The sequence below is a fragment of the Zosterops lateralis genome (assembly GCF_965231275.1).
Source record: "Zosterops lateralis genome assembly, chromosome: 3".
Taxonomy (NCBI): domain Eukaryota; kingdom Metazoa; phylum Chordata; class Aves; order Passeriformes; family Zosteropidae; genus Zosterops; species Zosterops lateralis.
In genome coordinates, this window is record NC_139764.1 from 52,378,453 (window position 1) to 52,402,038 (window position 23,586).

At 43.2% G+C, this 23,586-nt stretch overlaps 1 protein-coding gene across 3 annotated transcripts in view; it reads right to left on the minus strand.

Annotated features, from left to right (window-relative positions):
* The window catches only part of TMEM181 (transmembrane protein 181), a 35,395-nt gene extending 14,374 nt beyond the window's left edge, over positions 1-21,021 (minus strand). The window contains exons 1-6 of one of the 3 annotated variants that reach the window (XM_083856433.1): positions 20,188-21,021; positions 7,378-7,481; positions 3,459-3,514; positions 2,364-2,454; positions 1,692-1,810; positions 521-640 (exon numbers count right to left, since the gene is read on the minus strand). In XM_083856433.1, coding sequence (XP_083712559.1) covers positions 521-640; positions 1,692-1,810; positions 2,364-2,454; positions 3,459-3,514; positions 7,378-7,481; positions 20,188-20,318 — 621 coding nt within the window. In that variant the 5' untranslated portion in view covers positions 20,319-21,021. Of the gene's footprint in view, positions 1-520; positions 641-1,691; positions 1,811-2,363; positions 2,455-3,458; positions 3,515-7,377; positions 7,482-12,074; positions 12,238-20,187 lie in introns of those variants that run through there. The other 2 variants (XM_083856432.1, XM_083856431.1) reach the window with 2 other exon arrangements.
* Positions 21,022-23,586: the final 2,565 nt, after the last annotated feature.

The following is a 23,586-nucleotide window of genomic DNA, read 5'->3' on the forward strand; positions in this document are numbered from 1 at the left end:
GATCATCCAAGTGAATTATTTTAGCAACCTGCCTGTGTTAGCTGAAAAAAAAAATCTCTTCCTCATAAGCACAGTGCCCCCCAAAAAGACTTCATTTTTCTTTGAGTTAGTTAAACATTTCCAGCCCGCACCCCTATGAAGTCTGGAAAATTTTGCTAATTCAGATACACCTCCTGGAGAGGCTGAAAAAATAAGCAAATACAGAAAATTGCATATTCTAATCTAGCTTGCCAGTTGTAAAAAAAATATCTCCCAGCATTCAGACTAAATTTATCTATTACAGAATACAGCAGCAGCAGTTCTGAGAGAATTTTCTTTCCTTTTAGAATTAAAAAAATCAGTCTCAACTCTTATCAACAGTAAATGCTATAATAGCTCTGACATTAATAGTGACAGAAAATACAATTATGATGCATTTCTTTCTTTATCTTAAAAAATCTGACACTTTTTTGTTATAGTTAAAGCACACTTCTACAGCATTAAAGAGATTTTTTTTACTAGTATAAACCTTAATACTTACTGTGAAAGTAATGTTCTGGATGGTATATGTTAACTTGTTTAGATCTTCAAAGCTAACAAATATGTTGTACTGAGTGTAGTTCAGGTAGCCCAGGTGAGCCACAATGATTTCACTGCATTTCTGTGAACACACAGGGAGAACAGTACATACAAGTCTTCAAATTATTCCAGAATATGCACTGTTAGTATAGGTTGGAGAATTTGTTCCTAAATGGTCCAATACTGATGATATTTATTATATATCTCACCAATCTCAATCAGTCTGATCGAGACTTTCTTGAAAGACACCAGAGAGAGCAGAAGAAACTGATAAAGTCAGTCAGGTGGCTCAGTGGCCAAACAATAAACAGCTTTTCACCTGAGCTGCTGACAGCAACTGCTTGTGGCACCAGGATGGAACCAAATAACTCTGTCACTAACTCAAGCTGGTGAGATGGGGCTACCTTGTATGAACTCATTTTTAAAAGTTAACACGAAGAAAGAGAAAAGCCAAGTATATTGCTCTCTTAGCTGTGCAATTAAATGTAATGGAGCACTATTAACTAATTTCTGCAAATTTCACAAATATGTGCATATATCTATACAAAAAGAAAACACTTAATTTACTATACATGCTTATCATAAAAAACTTCAGCTATGTCCTTCCTAAAGGATTGGCATTGGAGTGGCTGTTTTGAATGTCTTTAAGCTTAAAAATTTCAGTGAAAATTATATTAGAATCTCCAAACACTTCTTCACAGTGGGAAAAATTTTAGCTTTTTCAGAACACAGCTGCCAGCTGATTTCAAGCAGATTTTGCAAGGTGTTGGAGAAGAATTTTTCTCTCCTCTGGAATCCCATATCCAAGCTTCTGCTTCCCTTTCTTCAGTACTGCTAAACCTGTTTAGGTGACTGAACAGGACCCACTGCTTTATTGACAAAGAGCAACCCTAACAAGAAAGAGGGGTTGATCTTTAACGGGCAATAGACACAAGTCATGGAAATAAACAGAAGAATGACAGACAGGGAGGTGTCTCGTCAGCATTACTGCCTACATTGCCATTATAAATAAAACTGTTCTGTAGAGTCTTTCCTGAGATGTGTTTAACAGGTTCATTCTTATTTGCAATGTAAAGTAGCATGCACACAAAGAAAATGCACTACATCAGAGCTCTGTTTAAGCAAGAGCATACTTGTGCACAGCTGAGTAACCTCGTCCGATTGTGAACTTGATTGTTAACGTAGGGTGTGCTTCCATCCTTCACCACCCCCAGGACCCTGACTGTCATAGTCACATTCTTCTTCAGGGATACTGGAATTAAAACAGAAAATAACAGTCCATTGCTACATGCACAAATTAAATCTCAAAGAGAGTTCCAAAATAATTTGAAACACATATGTTATCCAAATACTACTCACACTTACCCAGTTATACATTACTAGAGTAGGGGGTGGTACAGTGTTTTTATACACAGGCAGTAAGTCACAAGCCCTGTACTGAATCTTGACAGATGAACAATTACTAATACAGTATTTCTCACATACATAGAGGGAAGCTGTACTGAAAAATCAGTATCATTATAATCTACACATCGAATTCCTCCCAAAATGAAGAAGGAAATACACAGATTATCTAGATACTACTGTTTTCACAAAAATAACAAACAACTTTTCCCCTACTCCTGTTGCTTTCAATTCAATCAGTTTACCAAGGGAGGGGGGTGAAGTGGAAGAAAAGCATATCAGAGGAAAAACCCACTAACTGCAGCCAGAAAGCAACAGGATCATGTGTGTGACAGATGGAATTGAAGACACAATAGACAGGTTGCTATAGCAGTTTCCTGAGAATTAGGTCAGATTCTCACCATCATGCTGATCCAACTCAACCACACAGGTCAGCCACAGCTGCTGGTTGTAAGTTGACAGTGGTGGCGAACTTAAATTAAATGGCTTCAGCTGTAAAAAACCCCACAAGATTAGCTACCACTGTTACATGACATATCTATAGTTACAACGATGAAAGGCATGCTAATTATGTTCGTGACAATGTTTTTGAGATTTCTAGGTGCTACTCTGTGGAGAGCATGATAAGCAGCTCACATAGAAATCTTCCAGAGAAATAGCTTAAATAACACGTGTATTTTGCAAAGCACTGAAGTAAGCAAAGGTACAACTACCTAAACTCATAAAAGCAGCAGCAACAAAACAGAAAAGTTCAGATATGAAAAACAAAATCCTGAGGCCTAGCCCGAATATAAGAAATAATTTTTCGCGCTTTACATCAAAAGTCAGATTTGTGGGCCTTCCTCTGTTACACAGTTTTAAAACTTGTTAAACTATAATTACAAAAAAAGCCCAAAGAAAAAACCCACAGCAAAACCTTTTTTGCACTTTCACAAAAAATACTTTAGATATTAGGTTGACAGTGAAGAGCTAGATAAACAAAAATGCAAGAACCAAGAACCAAAATACAAAAGTATCTGAGTACATGTGAACGTTCCTCTTAGGAAGCCATGTCTTGGTCACATGACAGTGAACAATTAACAAGAAATATTTCTTTACAGACGGTAGAAAGGGAGATCACAAGAGGGATATTTGTTTTTCAATGAATGTTCTCAATTTCTATTTCTGAACTCCCTACAAAATCTCCAACATTAATTCACCAGGGAAAAACTCCTGCGTTTCTTTGTCAGAAACTGCTGTGCAGAAATATCTTAGATAACTCTACCTGACCTGCTCATAACAGGAAGAGACCAGAAATTGCTGCTGGGCTATTCATGAAGAAACACAGTGTTAGTACAATATTGCAGGTTCAGCTTCAAACTGGAAAGCATCACTAAGACATTCCGCAGTAAAAGTTTAAATATTTAAAATAACTGGGGGGAAGGAAGGCAATGTTTAATATAGCTAACATCAAATAAAACCATTCATATAACACAACAATATTGATTAACTCTTACCTTTAGGCTGTTATTTAAGTCAGTTCTTGCTACAGAAGTTTCAATTACATTAGGACCTACACAAAATGTAAGAAGGAAGAAAGAAAATAGTATTGAAGTATACATATAAGTGATGATGTAAATATAGGTTTTCAAAAGACTGTACAAAATACCCCCTGCAAAGCAGGTAAATAGTATTCCACTTTTCAGATGTTTCAGATAAAGGGTAAAGCACTTGGATGTTTCAAGATAATTTATAAATTTGATCTGCATGTTCCTTTAAGCATCCTTGCCATGGTATTTTTACGCATTATTAAATAAAGTAAATTACAAATCACAAACTCTACATCAAAAGTCCTGAATGTGTACTCTAAACTACTACAATTTTAGTAGTAGCTTTTCATTCATCTATATCTATCTATCTATATGTATACATATCTCCTGAGATTTCATGGGAATGCAGTCATGAAAGCACTCAGCTACAGAAGCCCCTTGCCAAATTAGATCAGATTGCTGAGGACCATGTCCAGTTAAGTCTTTAACATCTTTAAGGACAGAGACCCCCACAACCTGTCTGGGAAACCTGTTCCAGTATTTAACCACCATTACTGTAAGAAAAACGTCCTAATATCTAACTGGAATTTCTTGTGTTCCAGCCTGTGTTGCACCTCTGAGAAAAGCCCCATCTTCTGCATAACCCCCGGTAAGGTGGTTCCAGACAGTGGTACACTTGCCCTTTAGCTATGCAAGAGTACCAGGTACTGAGGACAAGAGGAATGGACACATTTTTACATACACAAAACACAAAGGGACTAAACCAGGAAAGTGACAGGGAACAGTAGGAAAAGATCTGGGTCTATACAGCAGGTTGAGAAGATGTATAGCAGGCAGGGACACGAGCAAGACATATACACCTGTATGTGGCCTAGGAAGATCTCTCTGTCCCAATGGTTTCTCCCTGTATTTATTTGGTCTGACAATTTAATGGAACTTTTAAACTCTCAAAATATGCTCCTTCCATCACAAACTCATTATTATAAAAATGATGCAAGAAAAGCAGTTTCTCACAAAGACCAAACACTTCAAAGTTACTACAGAGAAACAATGGAAAAGAAGGATGTTTATAAATGAGCCACCTGGGATCACTCTGCCCAAGACAGGTTAATTGTCATGACAGCTCTAAACATGCAGCACTGCTCGGGCTCCTACAATCACCCTAATAACAAAATTAACCATCTTACAGACTTAAAAGAAAAACTAGCAATTTCAGCCATCATAGCCAGAGTTTCAAATTAGAATTCCAGTGCAACATCACTAACAGCCACACACTATAAAGTCAGTTCTGCACCATTGAACTTTTCAGTTTTCAAGTACATATAAACCAGATTTTTGAAAGGCATTTTTTGTTTTAGAAAGCAAAATTTAGTCTCAGTAGGTGTTCACAGTTCATAAGCCATCACATATCAAGTAATTAAGTCTTCATGAAACAAAGAGAATTAGCCTTTTTTAAGGGTTTTTATTTTTTAATTGGAAGATATGAACCAATACTGGGACAGAGAAATCACAGTCAAAGTTTTTAAGAACAGCAATCAAACAAATAATGAAGCTCTACTGCTATAACTGCTTCTTCTCTGGCAAGTGATATATAAAAGCTTTTGAAACAAAATTATGCTGTGGCTGCATTACTAACAAATAGAGACTAATTTAAATAGTTATTATTTATTTTAGTCTTGCTCACTTAACATAATAACAGATGAAGGCAAAGAACCACCCTGAGGTGATGAACTGCACAACTACAGAAAATTAGTTCTGCACCCCAAAGATAACGTGGACTCATTGTGAAAAGAGAAAGAAAGTGAGTGCAACTTGGAAAAAAGACTGAACAAGTCTATGTCTGTTTTGAGTTACAGGAACTGTAAGAGCAGCATCCATCTCTGATCAAACTGTCTTGATTTCTCAGATAAAAATCAAGAGTTCTGCCAGGCTTCCCAAACTGCAGGTATACATGTTGAGTGTGGGCAATGGCATATTTAAGTAGCACAGAAAATATGGATGTATCTCCCACACTTTCATTTACTCAGTGGGCTTGGTGAGCTCTCCTCAGACTGCACCCTTTAATGAGGGAGCTTTCTGTTGTTAGGGCTCCTCCTCCTATTCACAGGAAGCAAGCAGCTGTCAACAAAAGCCGTGAGGAATACCACAGTAATTGTTCAGTGGGTCTCCTCCCAAGGTAAACAGCATCCTTTAAAAAACATTTAAGTTATTATAACGAACAGTGTCAGCCAAACTATCCAGCAAACCAATCTTATAAGGACAAGAATCCCACAGCCATGCCAGTTCCTGAAGGGGATCACAGGCAAGGGCAGGAACCACAGCATGGTACAGAGGACCAAGTGTTGTTTACAGCAGCCAAGTCCCTTGTGCCAAAGGTAACCCTATCAGCAGATTACACTGCAGGCAGACACAATACACCAGCACAGGTTCTGCTGCTGATTAAGAACAAAACATTCAGTTTTCTCTTCCAGGAGCACTGCTTTTTGCCTAGTCTTACACAAAACAACCTTCTATTATTTCTTGCAGCCTGGCAGTATAAGTACACAACTACAAATATGGTTCCATTTTAAACCCAAATAGCCAAATTATACTAAATTAAATAATTCCATTTTTTCCTTTATCATAAAATGCACTTTTGCAAATGTGTTTAGGCAGTATTTTAGTGGCCAAATAATGCCCTTCAGCATCTTTCAGCAAATCACAGGAATATCAGTGGTTAACCTTTATGGAAGGCTGTTTAGACCTTTGGCTGCTATAATAAATCAAACAGCAGGAAAGAAGGTTTTATTTCACAGACAAATTTTATTATTGAAGGCTATTATGAAAAACGTATTGCCTACAAGGCACAGATGGGCATAAAAAGCCCAAACAGCTGCCTCCAATTAACCCACCCTTCTTTCCAAGGCAGGCAGGATTGAATGGCTCCCAGGCCTGGGCAGCCCTTCTCACTCTAAAGGAGGTGAAGGACAGGGCAGAGGTACAGACAACCCAACAGACAGGTCAGTAAGTGCAGAGAGGGGCACAGGGCCTGCTGAGTGATGTGGAAGTCAGCAGTAAAGAAGAGTAAGATGGTAACAACCTAAAGTAATTCTTATATGGGGGGAGGGGCGTTGCTTAATGAGTACCAGTCCCTCCTTCCTCTTCTCCCTGTCATTTAATTTCTGAATCGATAAAGTTCTCCTGACAGCAGAGTATATTTAAGACTGCTGGGAGAGCACACTGACTTATTTTTCAAGTATGTTTTATCCCTGGAAAAGCTCTCTGGCATGAAATAAAGTGTCCCACGCTTTTCAACTCCCTCGTGACACCGCATCTTTGTTGACCAGACTACCACAAATCTCTCTGATCTCCAGGATGAGTACCCAGGCACTCAGTGCTCAGTCTCCCAGGTCATGTCAGGACTCTCACAAAGATCTCCAAAACCAGAGACCTAAGCTCATATATGTTTGGCAAGTGAAGTTTGAAGTTCATATTTTTACACTAAAAGATTTTGTATTTATCACCCAAGCATTTAGAAGGCTTTACAAACAGTTATCAGTTTCCTCACAGGAAATCAAATATTGGCACTACCATTTTACAGACAGAAATACAAAGAAAATCAATTAATGTAGCAGTCTGCTGAAAAATTATGTTACAATGAAGGTGCTTCTGTTTCATTTTATCGACATTCCCCTGCAAAGCAGTTGCAAATACCAAGTCTTTGTAGGTAGTACTCCTACGAAAAAGTGAGATGGACAAAACACTTCCCTGTCCCTATCAAGACTAATGCTTCCTCACACAACTCAGGAGCAGTAAGCTCATTAGCATTTAAATACATCTGTAAATACCAACAGGTTTAGACAAAGTATATGAGAACTGTAGTCTTCTAAAAAGAGAACATCCTTACCTGCTATTCCTATGAAGACTGTCAGACCAAAACAAATAAAGAATACTACAAAGACCAGAACAAAATGCCTTTTGGACAGTGTGTACAATCGCATCGGGGCCAGCCTGTAGGAAGCAAAAGAAACCACATCATTAGTGTCAGTCATATTTCTAAAGGGCCAGTAAACAAACCCCATTCATTCTTCAACAAAGAAAATTAAACTCTGAGGTAACATGTAACACTAAGAAAAAAAGATACTAATGCTGCTTCATAGACCAAAGATTAGAGGAATTATTAAATATACGTATGTACACACACATCTGTGCTCCAAAATTTTGCCCATTTTTTTTAGGTTAGGGTTTTCTATTGTCCTAAAACCTGAGCAATAGAAAACATTTCTTAAAGGGAGAAAAGGTTGGTTTTGTTATTTCATACATTAATGATTTAAATATCCAAGACCCCATGTCTCCTGCAATAAGAGAGTAATCTAAAGGGACGGACATCACTAACAACCCAGTTACCTGCACAGGATCTTGATGAGTTGTCTATACCCTATAAATTTATTTCAACCCTGCAGGACCATCACTATCAAAGAGTAGGGCAGATCTCCAGATCTGCTAGATGTGCATGCTCAGGCTTTGAATTCTTGTCTGAGCTCTACCAAAGCTTGGGAAATGAAAGCCTGAACTCAAGTCTCCTACTGGACACCCAAATACAAATAGAAATACAAGCAATGACATCTCTTGCACTATGCATTGGTGGTTACCATTAGGTTAAAGACGAAACAGGGAGGGCAGGGGTGTGGGTGTGCATTGAAACCAGCAGCTGCATTCCCTGGAAAACAGATAACTTCCAGATCTGTTAGCCTAATGGAAATATGATCAAATAACTAAACCTGCATAAGGTGGACAAATCCACCATGTTTCAAAATATAGCCAACATTTCCTCTTGAGTTACGCCAGAACTGAGCCACCACAGACCTGACTTTCTACTGCTGTTGCAGGAGGCATGATCATAGGGATCTGTACAGTTTATGTGGGAAAGCTGTAGGACTGGAGGGCTGAAGGGGTGGTGGTGGTGTTCTTCAATAAATTTGTATGAGCACCATCATCATGGAAAGAAATGAAACTGTAAGACTTTAATGACAGAGCTCCCTTTTAGCTTGGAATAAAACTTCTTTCTTCTTTTCCCTAGCTGAATGGTGCTCTTACTGGTTCACCACATTAACAAAGAATTGCAGAAAAGGTGGTGAAATCCTTCCTATAAGCCCAGCCTGAACTTTGGGACCAGGTACCATGTGCTGCATGCATGGCAGCCCTTAAAATCAAGGCAAACAATTCACTTTAAACCAGTAAAAAGATTTAATAATAACAACCTCTATTTTCTTTGAGAATCACTGCATTTCCTCCAAATGAAGCACTACCAAAACAAATTTGCATTATTTCTTTACTGCAAAGTTTGAGAGATCCAAATCTTAATTTATTAGCACCCAGAGGAGGTGGGGAAGGGAGGAAAACCCCACACAGAAATAATGAGAACTGCAAGCAAATGGCTGCAAATGTTACAAGTCTGCACAAACTGGCTGTGCAGGACTCCAGGCACAGCACCTGCAAAATACTTGCCCCACACTTTTACACACAGCAGAAACTCTACATCAGTCTAGAGGTCAGAAGAGCTGACTGTACAGCCAAAAAAAGGCAAACCATACAGGAAATGACCAAGTAATTACCATATAAGCAGTACTGGATCATCACAGAGAAGCCTCACAGACTAACAGAATTTTAAGCTGACTTTTAAAAGCGCCAATTAATAGAGGCACTTCAAACCAGAACTTGTCTGCACATCTCTTTCACGGATGCAACTGCAGTGATTTTCTTATATCAATGTCTTAAAACCTCAGCCTTCATGCACTTAAACCATGTCAAAGCTATTAAATCTGTATTAGTACTACAACAACTAAGGTGCATTTTTCCATCAGCTCCAGGGGCTCCTTCAGTTCCACAGATGAGCTGGTATTCCCTGTCTACCTAAGTACACCAAGCATGGGATATTATCTTGAGATACATATAAAAAACAGTACATAAAATGTGGACATGCCTAAATTAAGTACAGGAGTTCAAGTGGATACCAAATGCTTCATGGCAGAGCACATACTGAGATCTCTCAAAATGGGAAAGTCCATGGGTTGAGCACAGCTGACAGCTGGAAGAGTATCACATTTGCAGCAAAGTATAACATATACTTGTGCTGTTCTGAACAACCCACCTCTAGGCATCCACTTAACAGCTACAGGCTGATGCAGGAAACTCCTGACTTGCTGTGCATGTTCTTGGTTCTTTTGATAAGTTTGCTAATTTTAAAGTTTTTGCAGACATTTCAAAATGCACGATGTGAACATGAAAAGCAGCTCCCTCTCCACACTCCTTACAGGAAAGCCACAAGTTCCTCACCCAGCCAGGAGTGTTACAATCACTGGCAATTAGCACCTGGGTTTACTCATAAGCCAGAGCTTTTGAAGAAACACGTTCCAGACATTGGCTCATTATTTATTCCAACTGCTCTCCAGCTGGTGCAGCACCTAGTTGTCAGAATGGATATGTGTACACCTACCTACCGACAGGGATGCTGTACCCAGCCAAGAGTGGAGACAGACAGGAGAACACACCCTGTGTTTTCCTTTCATTCACACCTGTGCTCCTCAGGTGTCACTTAAGCCACTGACTGAATGTGCTGCTTTAGAGGTCAGTAAAGCAACATGGACACTTTTATTAACAGCAAATGTAAGAACTCAGGCAAATCTTAACTGCATCTCTCATGAGGGCAAACAACAATTTACAGCATTCCTATCAGGTGATGCATGCCTGATTGCCCCTCGCCACAGTCACAGAACTTCCTTGTGCAGATTTGAGGTCTCGTTGCACCCATCACCAGCTGCCAGACAAAGCAGGGAAAATCACCTGCCCATAAGTTAATTTATCTAAGTGCAGGTTGGTGATGCCCCATGACAGCCTGTACCTTACATCTGAAAGGCCCAATAAAGAATGAAATGTTGGAAACACATTTATGGGAAAATCAAAAAAGATTCCCCACTCTGCATGCATCTGTTCAAACAAGAACTGTGCTTTGCTTTAGCAAGCAAAGTGGAAGATATTTTAAACAGCCCAACCACAGCAGCTGAAAGTTCAAGACTAGCCATCCAACTGTCTGCAGGTCTCTCAGGCAGCTTTTACCACCTACAATCAGTTTTATCCTAACTCAGAGTGGTTTATAATTAACTTATGTCTGAAACTGACTGCAAAGGAGGAGAAAGCGCTGAGATACAAACAGAGATATATTATACTAAGGCATCTCAAACAGCAGTCAGTAAAACTAAACTGCTCCAGTGCAGGCTGTGACAGGGTTAGCTTTGGAAACTCATGTAACAACTGCAATCTCTCAGTAGCCACTCATACATGAGATGTACAGGTGAGCTACATCTTCTTTTGGAGTACAGTTTTGTCTCAAAAGGTTCAGCAAAACGTTTCTCAGGATATCCCTCATCTTCAAACCGCTTCTCATGGCTGCACAACAAAGTCTTTAATGAAGACCATCATGAAAAACAGAGTCAGTTATATAATAGTTTTCATTTAAGACTGACTTTAAAGAAGGGAAAGCTGTGGTGAAACTGAGATTAAGCAGTAGGTAGGCACAGAGTTGGTATCAAAACCAGAAATAACTTGCTTTTATGTACAGCAGCTTTTCTGCAATCCTAGCCTCAACATCTCTGCCTCCAACTGCTCCTCTCTATTTTAGGCTCACTCCCAAATAGAACCATCAAACCCCCTTTGATGTGAATAATTATATATGCTACCTACGTTCACAGTACTCTCCATACACCCTGCACTTGCTCATGCTTTAAAGGCATTGCTTGCTTCGTGTTCCTCAGAAGACCTTGAATTCCTTCTGGCCAATGTATTCCACAAGGGTTAACAGCTAATGAGGCAGCAGTGACTATATGAAAAGAGGCACAAAATGAACACTGTCAGTCCTATCCGGAACTGCTGTGTGAGACCTGACAGATAAACAGGGCTGTGCTTTACCTTTGTACGTGTGCACAGGGTGGGTTTAGCTTTCTTGGGTTTTCAGGTGCTGTTTGTTGTATTAATTTAAGTTCGAATAATTAATCACGGCTATGGCTCTGTCTATGCCAAGAAATATCCGGGAAAACAAGTTTTTCTTTTTCCTTTAACAAACAATCCAGAGTGGAGATACCGGGGCCGGGGGAGGTTTTATCCGCCACATCAAGGCAAACTCACCGCGCTCCTCCACAGACAGGGGCAGCCACCCTCGGGGCTGTGAGGGGCGAACCACAGCCCCAGGAACACCCCTTTAACCCTCGGCGAGCTGATATCCTCACCGAGGACAAGGTGTATAAACTGAACTAGGTGCAGGCTGCCCGAAGGGACGGAGGAGTCTCCCTGCCCGGAGATACTCAATACCCAGTCGGACACAATCCCGCCACACGTGCTCCCGGACCGACCCTGCCCGCTCAGGTGGGCCGGCCCAGACGGCCAATGGCTGCGGTCCCCTCCGTGCGTGCCCATTCTGCGATCCCGTGAGTGACAGCGCTCGGCTCCTCCCTCAGAGCCGGGACCTCGCTCTGCCGGACCGGGACGCGAACCGGCGCCCCCCGGGCCCGCCGCCCCCCGCGCCCGCCGCCGCCCCCCGCCCGCACTCACGGCTCCATGGCGGGGCCGCGCGCGCCCTGCCGCCACCGCCTCCTCCGCCCGCGCGCCGCCTTCCGCGTGCGTCACCGCGCGCCCGCCACGCGGCCCCGCACACGTCACGGGCCCGGCCCTCAGCAGGGCGGCTGAGGGGGCGGGGCGGGGCAGCTACGGCGAGCCCGAGGGGACATGCGGCCGAGCTCCGCCGCCGCGGCGGGAGGTGGAGGGGGCAGACCCCCGGGAGGGAGGGCGGTACGGCTTCAGGTGGTCCTTGGTGAGCCGGCCTGCACCGCGCCTGCACCGCCAGCACACGGCTGGTGCCGGCCTGCCGAGCGCCCAGAGTTCAAAACAACAGTTACACCCAATCAGGGAACCAGTTAGGTTGGAAAGACCCCCCCCCAAGATCATCGAGTCCAGCCCATGACCTGACAGCGCCGTGTCAGCTGCACCATGGCACGGAGCGCCACGCCGGTCTTTCCCTAAACACCTTTTAGTGTGGTGACTTCACCACCGCCCTGGACAGCCCGTTCCAATGTCTAATCACCCTTTCTGTGAAGAAATTCCTCCTCATGTCCAACCTGAACCTCTTCTGGTGCAGCTTGAAGCCATTTCACCTTGTCCTGCCGCTGGTTCCCTGGGAGAGAGACCAGCCCCTACCCCGGAGGCTGCAGCCTCCTTTCTGTGGTTGTAGAGAGCACTGAGGTCTCCCCTGGGCCTCCTCCAGCCCAAACACCCCAGCTCCCTCAGCTGCTCCTCACAGCTCTTGTGCTCCAGGCCCTTCACCAGCTCTGTTGCCCTGGACTCTCTCCAGCCTCTCAATGTCCTTCCTGTATTGAGTGGCCCAGAACTGATCACAGCACTCGAGGTGTGGCCTCACCAGTGCCAAGGACGGGGGGACAATCCCTGCCCTGCTCCTGCTGGCCACACTATTCCTGATCCAGCCAGGATGCCATCGGCCTTCTTGGCCACCTGGGCACAGCTGGCTCATGTTCAGCTGCTGCTGACCAGCACCCACAGGTCCTCTTCTGGCAGGCCACTTCCCAGCTACTGTTCCCCAACCTATAGCACTGCCGGGAGTTGTGGCCAAAGTGTAGGACCCAGCTCTTGGTCTAGTTGAGCCTCATAATGTTGGTTATGAGGGCAAATTGTCATTGTCTCAGGATAACAGCGGTATTTTCCACATTTCCAGTGTGCTTTATCAGCTTGTGCTGTAGTAGCTGCAACCACAGGTAGCAGAGGGAAATTTAACCGTATAAACAGAAAATATTTAGGACAGAGAAGTGGTTCTGAATCCAGACTAAACCCTTCCTTTTTAGGCAAGAGGCCCAATGTGACGTATCCATGCTGAACAATTCATGTGTTTAGTGCCACCTGGGTTGTAAATGATTCTGTTTACCAGCTCTTTCAGTGGAATTAAAATGCTGTCAGTTGTGCAGTTATCTGCACAAAGCTTTGTGGTATTCAAGGGATGTGATTCAAGGGATGTGATGTCTCATGTTTGCAGAGAATTCAGTCAGCTCATGAGCAACACAAATTAAATCCTAGGAGTAAGTGGCTACTTTAAACACACTACGTAATCTCTAGTTCATACTGATCAGTGTTTTGTTCTTGCACAATGTTAAGATAAAGCTGTTCTGAATTTCTGTCAAATGTCCTAAGACTGGGCAACTGTGATTGTAACCTGGGTAGTGATGGTAAAGAGTAGGAAGGTATAGGGGTTAGCCAAACTGTGTTTTGTGCTCTTTTTTGATAGCTCTAACACCTGTTCATAGAAAGTCAGCACTGCAGTTACTAAAACACGTGGGAATACCTGATGTGTAGTCTTGAATGAAATTCAGAGTAATGTCATATGCATAAGGCAGAGTCACTTTAGGATGACCCCAGAAATGTTTAGATAGATCAGTCAACAAATAATTTAAAAATTATCCCTTTAACAGTTAAATAATTTCATTAAAAGCTTACCTAGAGGATACAATGGTCTTATTGCATTTCCTTTTTAAAAGTACTTAGGATTCATAATATTATTAATTTTATTCCATTACTCTGGAGGCAGAAATGTCATTGCTTGTGACTTGTGGGACCCAGTATGACTCTTGTGTAACACCACTGAACCTAAAAACATGCTGGGAATTAATTCAGTCATTGATACTGGTATTTATCCTATCTGTGATTTACAGCACTGATGATCACTTAGTAATCTCATAAAAATAGCTGCCTTGAGAAATACATAGTACCAATTGATGAAGAAAAGGCGTCCACACATTTTAAATCAACAAGAGTTTAAACTGTAGACAAGAATTAACTGGGAGGAAGAAAATAAAGCTTTGAGTAATCAGGACATCTTAACAAAATGTGTCTGCTCAGAACAAGTTATCACTGCCAAGCCACAATTGGTCATTAGGTCATGGATGACCACGATATGCATTTCATTGCTTTCAGCACACTTCAGGTTTCTCCAACAAGTTCTTCTCCCTGGCCAGAAAATGATGGAATGATGCTTACAGCATCTGTGACCATTCCCAGTGTTCTGGGAAGTGGGGTATTAGAGTTATGACTCTCTGCAGTTACACTTCCATTTATGTGCACACAACTGAGCTGTTCCAAGGACTGCTCCAACCCCTCTGGCACTCAGGTGTCTCACTAACATGAATTTATTATCCTCAAGCCAAAAATATAGTCTTTTCATTGAGTAGGTAGGAAACTTGAAGCACAGAGAGACTGAGCCTTGCCAAAAGTCACTTGGAGAACAGTGTGGGTGGCAGAGCTTGAAATCCAGCTCAATTCAGTTAGCCATGGGACCACATTTCTCTTTGCCATCTACCAACTTTCAAAGGGTTGTGAATACACTGTAAACATGTACGTTGCATGCTATTTTTTGTGAAAATTTTGGCACTGAGTTCACAAACTAAACACTTGGAGGGAAGACACTATGAAACGCCTCTCTCTCCACAGAGTCAGTCAGTCTCACTCTGCTTCTTCCAAGAAGTTGCCACTCAGTGCCTTGTCTAACCTGCTCTGGCATGGAATAGTGCAGGAAGCTGCTGTCTGCTTCATCTGTTGTAGGAGCTGGACAGTGTGTGATGAATGAGGCTTGCAAGAGAAGGCAGACTGAGCTATGAATAAGAGGCTGAATGTTCACTCAGCTGAGATTCCACTTATACTGACCACCTTAGCACTAAAGCTGTATTTTCATGGCCAGTTTACTCTTTCATGGCTCACACCTACAGCTTCAGTGACAACGGGTGAAATCCAGCCCTTCTCTAGCTGGAGCTCTTTGAATTTTGCCAGCACTCCTATTAGTGCAGTAGACTGGTGAATGGAATAATGGAAGTCACCTGAGTTAAAGGTCACTTTGGAATCAGTTGCTCAGTCACTGTGTAGATAAAGGATTAACTGTGAGCAGATGAGGAAGAGAGCAGAAATGTGTGACCAGGGAAATGAGAGCTAGGATGGCTTCTTCCAGGCACAGAGCCAGCTTATGGCAGCTTAAAGCAATCCTGAGGCCACAGTGTTAGTCTCATCATCCTCTCTCTGTTTCAAGCCTTCTGGCCCTAGCTATATACTTCAGGTTCTTCCAATTTCCAGGACCCTGAAAGAGCCAGAGAAGGGTACCAGCTGTGGCTCAAAGCAGCCACTGAAGACCCTGCCTGGGTCAAGGCTGAAGGCAGCATGAACCTTCCAGGAGCTTGACTGCAGATGTCCAACAAGGTCTTGTTGACCTCACGGCTTCTCACAAACGTGTGCCTTGAGCCCTGGTAGAAAATTTTCAGGTGTGAAGAAATGTATACTTTATAACAGCCTTCTCTGGCAACTTTCAAATTTCTTCTCTGAAGCACACAGGTACTAGTTCACTGAGGAAAAATGAACAGCTTCTCTTTATTGGTGAGTCAAACAATGTGGTATTCTCTGGTCTTTTTGCCAAGGGAGCAGAACCACAGTCAATGAAAATTTCCCACATGGTTAGAAGTTGTCTATGTAACATCAAGCCTTAATTAAAGCTGCAAGTTAAATAATACTTTTTGTGATGTCCTATATATAGTCTTTTCTTTTTGATGTACAGAATGTCATATTATTACATGATAGGAGTTTAAAATTTATCCCTTGTTTAAAGCAGGGCAGATTGTAGGTCATTTATCTCAATCTCTGGGTATTATTACTAAATTCAGCATCAGCACTGTGCTTCCCTGTATCAGCTGATTGGCCACTGAGACATGTTCATTAACCTAGAAATTGATTTTTCAGGAATGCCATGTTGCAGTTATGCAACTCTGATGTCAGACCACAATTTGGCCACCCTCCTGCTCTCTCCTGTCTATCAGATAGGCACTTCAACTCCTATCAAAATATTTCCAGCAAGCTGAACTCTTCAACATTAGCTAGGTTATGAAGAGTTAGATAGAGTTACGAAATTCCCACTAGATAAAAAATATCTGTCAGCTGATTGGGAAGCCTGGTGTCTTCTGGTGAGCTTTGGTATCTCACTGCTAGCATGTCAAAAAGATAAAAACCTGTTTTAGTAACGTTGGTACTAAGCTCTTTTCTTACCAATAGTCTACTCAAAATGGCTTAGAGGAGCAGGGGACTTGTCATCTACCAGCTCTGTGCCAGCTCTCCCTGCCCTGCCATCCCGGCCAGCAGGTATGCTAAAGGAGGAAGGAACATATTGGAGTGGGAAGGGGAGACACCAGGCAAATGAACAAACTGTTCATACAAGGGGCTTGTTTGGAGCAATTTTTCAGAGGAACAAATTAGTGCAGTCCAGAAGCTGATGCAATAAATCTGATGTGCTTTATGGTGGTCCACACGACCCATGGGGCAGGGTAACACTTTTTCTCCTCTGCCTTCTCTGAGCTTATCTACTGCACCAAGCACCACATGGTGTACCACAGACTAATCTTCAGTGCGCTGAGTCCAGCCCAACCTTGTGTTTGGGTTGCCAGTGAGGTCATTGAATATCACACCTACTAGTCTGTAAATGCATGGTCTCTTTGGCAAGCACACCATGCAGTGCCAGGTCTGCCTAAGGGAAGCCCATACCTAGACAGATGGAGTTCATCAGTGTGCTGAGCCATGGCTGGCCCTGATCTCTTGGTCTCTCCCAGATGACTGAGTGATGTAGCTCTTGCTCATGGGGAAATACACCAGGAGGCATAAGGTACAGACTGGCATAAGGTACAGACTGTTCTGAGCTACTGGGAAGAATAAATTCACTAACATGACACCTCTCCATCTCTGTAGTGTGAATGAGTGCTCTGGGACTCTGCAGAGTAAGTTTGACATAAGTTGGGATGGCCAAGGAGTCTGCCAGCCTTAGTTGTGCCCCACGTCCAGAGAACAGGCTGCTCACAGAAATCTGCTGGATCATATTTTCAAGATCACTGTGCATAAAAGGAAAGCATCACCAAAAACTGTCACTAAACTGGGATGGCCTCAGAGCTGAATCAGAAATTACTCAGCCATCCATGACATGAGAGGACAGTTAATTGGGATAACAGCTCTGTCAGCCATCTCTGAGCTAAGTCATCCCCTTGTATTGAGTCCCTGCCACTAAAAATTAGCATATACAGCACAGCTTACAGCAAGCACTCCCAAGTCAAGGGTCACAAAAGGGGCTGACTACTTAGTGATTTTCCATTTCTGTATCAGCTCTGCTCCAAAGCTTTCCAGTTTTGTGTTTTCTGGTTGGCACTCAGAGAAGGGTGAAAGGGCAAACACATGTTTTTATATGGTTTTTCCATCTTTTTTAAATTTCTTTTTTGGTCTAATATAAGATGTTATTTGCTTTTAGTAACATGATTATTTTAGAGAAACTTCTTGGTTTGAAGTAAAGACAAGCTACACAGCATTTCCTTGGTCAAATTTCCCAAACTCTTTCTGCTCAGAGCAGTAAGTCTCTACATTGCATCCCAGGTGTGTTCACTTATAACCTGACCAAATGTCCTGAGTAAAACAAAGAGGGACAAGAGGATCAAGAATCTAATTCTCCTTCCCATAAGTGAGAGTCACTTGTAAGAAGAATGTATGGTAGCATCAAGAAACTCTCCTCCACACCAGGAATCTAAAAAGCAAGGTGCCATTGCTATCCATCCATAGTGCTGAAGGGAAACAATTGGCCAGAGCAGCAGGTGTGCAAAGGCAGTAGCAGACACTAGGTCACTTAGATCTTGGAAATGCAGAGAAGTACTAGCATGACTTATAAGTCAGGAAATATTATTTCCATGCTAAGAGTCCAGTATCGCTCCATTTCATTCTAGATGACCAGCAGCTGATACCTCTTGAGGGTATTGTCACTGAAGAAGGGGAAATCTAGCACTAACTCTACAAGCTTTGATTTACTGAGGTAGCATCTATTTTTATCAATGGAGAAATGCATATACTCTTAAGGTCATAAAAATGAATTAATAGCAGTTTATCTTGGAGAGTTCAAGATTATTCTAGAAGTAAAGCTGAACAAATGCCTCTCCCAGGACCTCTTATTTGTTAATTCAACAGGTTAGTCTCCCCACTTTCTCCATTCTTGTGCCAATATTCCTCATCCCACTGCCAGATGCACACAGGTACATTTCCATTACTCCCTATCACTTCCCATGGCTTCTCACACCATGCTCAAGTGCAAGGAGCCACTGTTTTGCCAGGAAATACCACAGTTTTATTAGACTCTTCCAAGCTGGCAGGCAGTGTTTCCAAGCTCTGTGACTCTGTAGTCTTTGTTTGATGTTGTGAATAATGAGACAAATTCTATCTAATGGCCCACCTGCCCCTTCACTGTGAAAAGCCACATACTGAAGTCAAATGACTTAAGAGAACAGCCAGGGTACTGTGCAGAAGCAGACTGCCCAGGTACACAGTAAAATAGAGCTGGAAGAGACCTTACAAGGTACCTCATCTTTCCCTCTGTCTTAGGACAGCATCTGCCAGATCTATGACTTCCCTTGCATGTGTTTGTCAAAAGTTTTTTAAAACCTCCAATGATGGAGATGCTAGAGTCTCTCTGGGTGATCCTTTCTTATAGTATTTTGCCATCCTTCCCATTCAGATATTTTTTCTTGATGTCTAACAAGAACTTTTATTGCTTCAATTAATATTTTTCTGTAATGTTTTGTCCAAGATGAACATGAAGTTTCTCTTTACAGAAATCCCTATTCCTCCAACTTCAGTGTTTGTTTATTTGGGGGAGTAATCTCAAATTTTCCTCAAAGCTATGTTTTCAAGACTTTTGGTTATCCAGATCCCTGTCTTATCCTCTCTTCCACTGGCAGGCCCTTGAAGTGTGATGTTCAGAGTTGGACATAGCTGGCACTAAGGTCTGGAGTGTTGACTAAAGTAGGTGGTGTGGCTCTTACATCTTATCTTCTGCTGTACATTTACTTTCTTCACGTGTATAAGACAATGTCATTGTTGAAAGAGATTATTTTATAAAAGATTATAATTTCTATACCCTTTTTAGGCAAAAATGTCATATAACTGTTTGTTCCCCTACTTGTATTTGTGTGGCTGAACAGCATCCATTCTCTGCATAGTTCCTGGCACCTGATTCTCCTGATGTTCATTCTACTTTTTTGGAACCTTCCTCCTATTCAAAAATTCTTTTCATTTATAACCCAGATGTCCAACACCCTTGGAGCTCTTTCTAGCCTTGTGTAATCTCAAATCATCCATGCTCTCCAGCCATCACTGGTCAGTCAGGGAAACAGCAGACAGGGCAAGGCTCAGAAGAAATGTGGGTGTAGCCCACGCAGTGTGTCTGTCCCTTCTGACCTCAGCCTTTGCCAGCCACTCTCATTTTCCTAATCTGTTCTTATCCTATTCCGGGATTGTTTCGCGGCTGCCCCTAGAATACATCCTCCTCGCTTGGTAGTGAAAAGACAGTGAAAAGTGAAAAGCTCGTGGCCCAGCGGGAGGCAGATGGGAATTGCCTGTGGAAAGGCGTTAACAGGTGCGGGCAGGAGGAGAGGCGCGGGGCTCTCTGATCGGGAGGCGCTGCCAGAGCGCATCCCCAGGGCGGGGCGGCGGCCCCTCCACCGCCGGCTGCAGACCCGGGCTCTCTCCTGGGGCAGCCCCGGGGCCGGGGGCTCCCTGTGCGATGCCCGGCACCGAACCCCGCCCGCCCCCGGCCCCCCGGCAGTACCGGTAGTAGCGATCATCCTTGTAGGGCGTCAGCTCCTCCTGGATCTCCCGGTACGTCTCCCGCACCCGCCGGCAGAAGCGCTTCACCTCGCCGCAGAGCGGGCTCCCGAAGGCGGCGAAATCCGCCTCCATCCCTCCCGCCCGCGCCGCCGCTCAGGCCCCGCGCTCCGCCAGGGAGCCCCGAGCCCGCCCGGCGCTGCGCGGCCGCGGGGCGGGGGCGGCGCTGGAGCCGCAGCGGCCGCGGGGGGGAGCGGATGCGGGAGCGGGGGATGCAGGGAACAGGGAGGCAGGGAACAGGGAGGCAGGGAAGGGAGATGGACGCGGCCGGATGCAGGGGCCACGGGTGCAGGGGCGGAGGATGCAGGGACGAAGGATGCGGGAATGGGGGATGCGGAGCGGAGGATGCGGGGCGGGCCCTCGAGGGCGGCGGGAGCCGCTTCAGCACCACGGAGAGAGGCGGCCGGGGCCGGGCAGTAAGAGACGAGCTCCCATTATCTCTACTAAAAACGCCTCCTTTTTTTTTTTTTTTTTTTTTTTTAAATACAACTGTTTTGTTCTCAAAAGCATGCCATCTCTTTGTAAAATAAATTCTCCGATTTTTATTGTTTCTTTTCTCCAAGCTATCAGGTATGTAAAAGAAACCTTATGCTAAATCTACTTTTCATGGTCATGACACTGTAAATGGTCCAAAGCTAAGAATGATGCTGTTTACATTGTCTAAATCTAGAAATTCTGAACTGAACTCAGGTCAGTTTACAGAGGGCCATGTTAGCTTCATTCATATTAAACTTCCTTCATAAACATATTCATATTTAAACTCGCTTAAATTATTCAATCAATTGAAGCCTTAATTCCACTAACTAATGGCAGTGAGGATATCCATACTAAAAGAAAAAATCCCATTACTCGTTATATGCAATCATTGTGTCTAGAAGACATAAATACAGAAGTCTTCTGTACTGCTCCTGTAAATATCATCCCTATTGATGTTCAGGAAGCTGGGCTGGGTTATTTCCCAGCCTTGCCCTTAGACTGTATTTTATCACATACTAAGACTGGAACACGCATTTTACTTAAATTGATCTCTCACAAGTGCGTGCTGGCAAGAGGTTACCCCTGGTGGTGCAGTGGGAGACGGACAGACAATTCATCTTCCCCAGCAGGTGGAGGACAAAGGGAGAGGAAGGTTCTTCCTACCTATGAATATTTCTAAGCTTGAGAAGACTTAGCAGCAGGATAAAAGCCACATGCACATTTAAGCTGGAGACAAAGGGGGCTTTTGTTGGTTTGCTGGTTGGTTTGTTCGTTTTATGAGGGCCCAGAGCAGCACCATTCCAGAGATGCAATGTTCTTTGTTGTGCTGAACATTATCCAGGCTGCCTTCCAATGGTGTTTGTCTCCCTACACCTCAAATGCCATGAGAGAGTTCCACGCCTTCTATGGAAGGCTGGCAGGTTACTCACAGAGAAGGTGTTGGCATTGATCACATATTAACCCACCAACTTCTGCTATTAAAAACACCAGATAGTGTTTCAACCAAAAATTACAAGATATTACAGGATTAAAATTAGGCTTGTGAATGGCAAAGCTTGTGGCAAGACACAAGCAACTGTATATTCCCATTGTGGTCCACATTAAACATTCAAAAGACTCTAGGAAGGTCAAGAATCCATTTTGAGTCTCCAAAACACTTCAACACATTGACAAACAAGCAGTACTCAGGGTTGTATGCAATTCCTAGGTAACATTTTTAAGGTAAAAAAAATAGCTTGCATCTAAACATTTTCATCAAAGAAATTTCATGTTTCCTGATTTTAGTAAATGAGAAAGGCATTAAAACATATTTTTAATATTGAACAGACACTTCTATTTAAACTGCCAATCTATTTTCTTTTGTGAAGATCTGATATCTGATGAATGGAACATTTCAGCTTGCTGCTCACTTACCCCAGCCCTGCAGACCTAACAGATCATGCTTCTCCCATTATTGGGTGTCTGTCTTTCCTGACCAGTGCAGCCACAGCACAGCCTGGGCTGGCACAGAAATGTGTTTGGTTCTGGAGGAAGCACAATGTAAGTAAAAACAAAGGGAGGCCAAGGTTTCATCGACAGCTTTGCAAAAAAGGTGCAAGAGTAACCAGCAGATAACCTGCACTGGGACATGATTTACCCCACTCACTTCAGGGTACCTCAGCTCATCTATGCAATCACAGCACCTTCTGTGTCAGCCTGATTTATCTGATTTTCACAGCACATGATAAAAGAGAGGCAGCATCAAACCATATCTAAGAACAAACCAATCTAAAGTACTACTGAGAGTCTTAAAAGTCTCAGTTAGAATTTAAGCATCTGGAACTCAATTCATCCCCTGAGTGCTGCTGGACAACATGAGGGAGAGAAAAACCCCAAGAGTCTAAGACTAAGATGTGATCAAACTCAACTTCTGCACTGCATCGTATCACATAACCTGGAAATAGTTTATTTTTGAGGGTGAAGCTTATCAGAAGTTCCCCTTCTCATTTTTTTTCCTGGTTCTCCCCCTGTGTATAGTGAGCCCTTTGCAGCATCAGCCAAGTGTATTATATTGTAGTAGTGGGTAAATACAAAGCTTAGTAATCCATGTCAAAGCATCAGGGTTATCACTCTGGACTCTTTCAGAAGCAATAGCAGCTGGTGCTGAGAAGTTAAGGGAATAAAGGCTGTCAACTCCAGTCCCCTTTCCTCCCCTTTTTTTTTATTCCAGTAAAGGAACAAACCCCTCGAACAAACCCCTCAAACAAACAGAAATCCGCCTGCTTAACAAACACTTTCTGCCTCAAAACTGTTTTGAGACAGAGAAAGGCAGTAGTGGCAGCTGCTGGCTGAAAGGAGCAACTGCCTTTTTCCTTCCAAGTGGAATTAAAGATGGGTACTTCAGATGACACAGACACAAGCACACGTTGGCACTGACTGCCAAGATAAGAGAACCTGTGCTGCTGTTACACAGGTTCATTTATGCCCCAGAGTCTCACCACATACAGGAATTGGCATTGAGTATCCCCAAACTGCAGAGTAGAAACCGTGCTGAGCCCCACAGAAACCTTGTGAGTTTGGTCCACCTGCTGCCTTAACAGTGACCTTTTGGTCACTGCTGCCTTAACGCTGGAAGAGAATAACCCTTGCTTTGCCCCAGGCCATCATGGCTGGATTGCCTTCTCCTGCCAGAAAACTGCCTTGTCACAGCTAAGCAGCAGCGATGTGACGCCGACGTGACTCAGCTGTTGTCACGTAGGCCCCGCTGTGCACGCAGAGGATGCAGCAGCTGCTGGGGACACAGAGGTGACGGTGCTCGGCAGGAGGGCGGTGTTCACTGCAATGCAAAGCTTCTCATTTATTTGAAGAGGTGGCACAGAAGCACAGC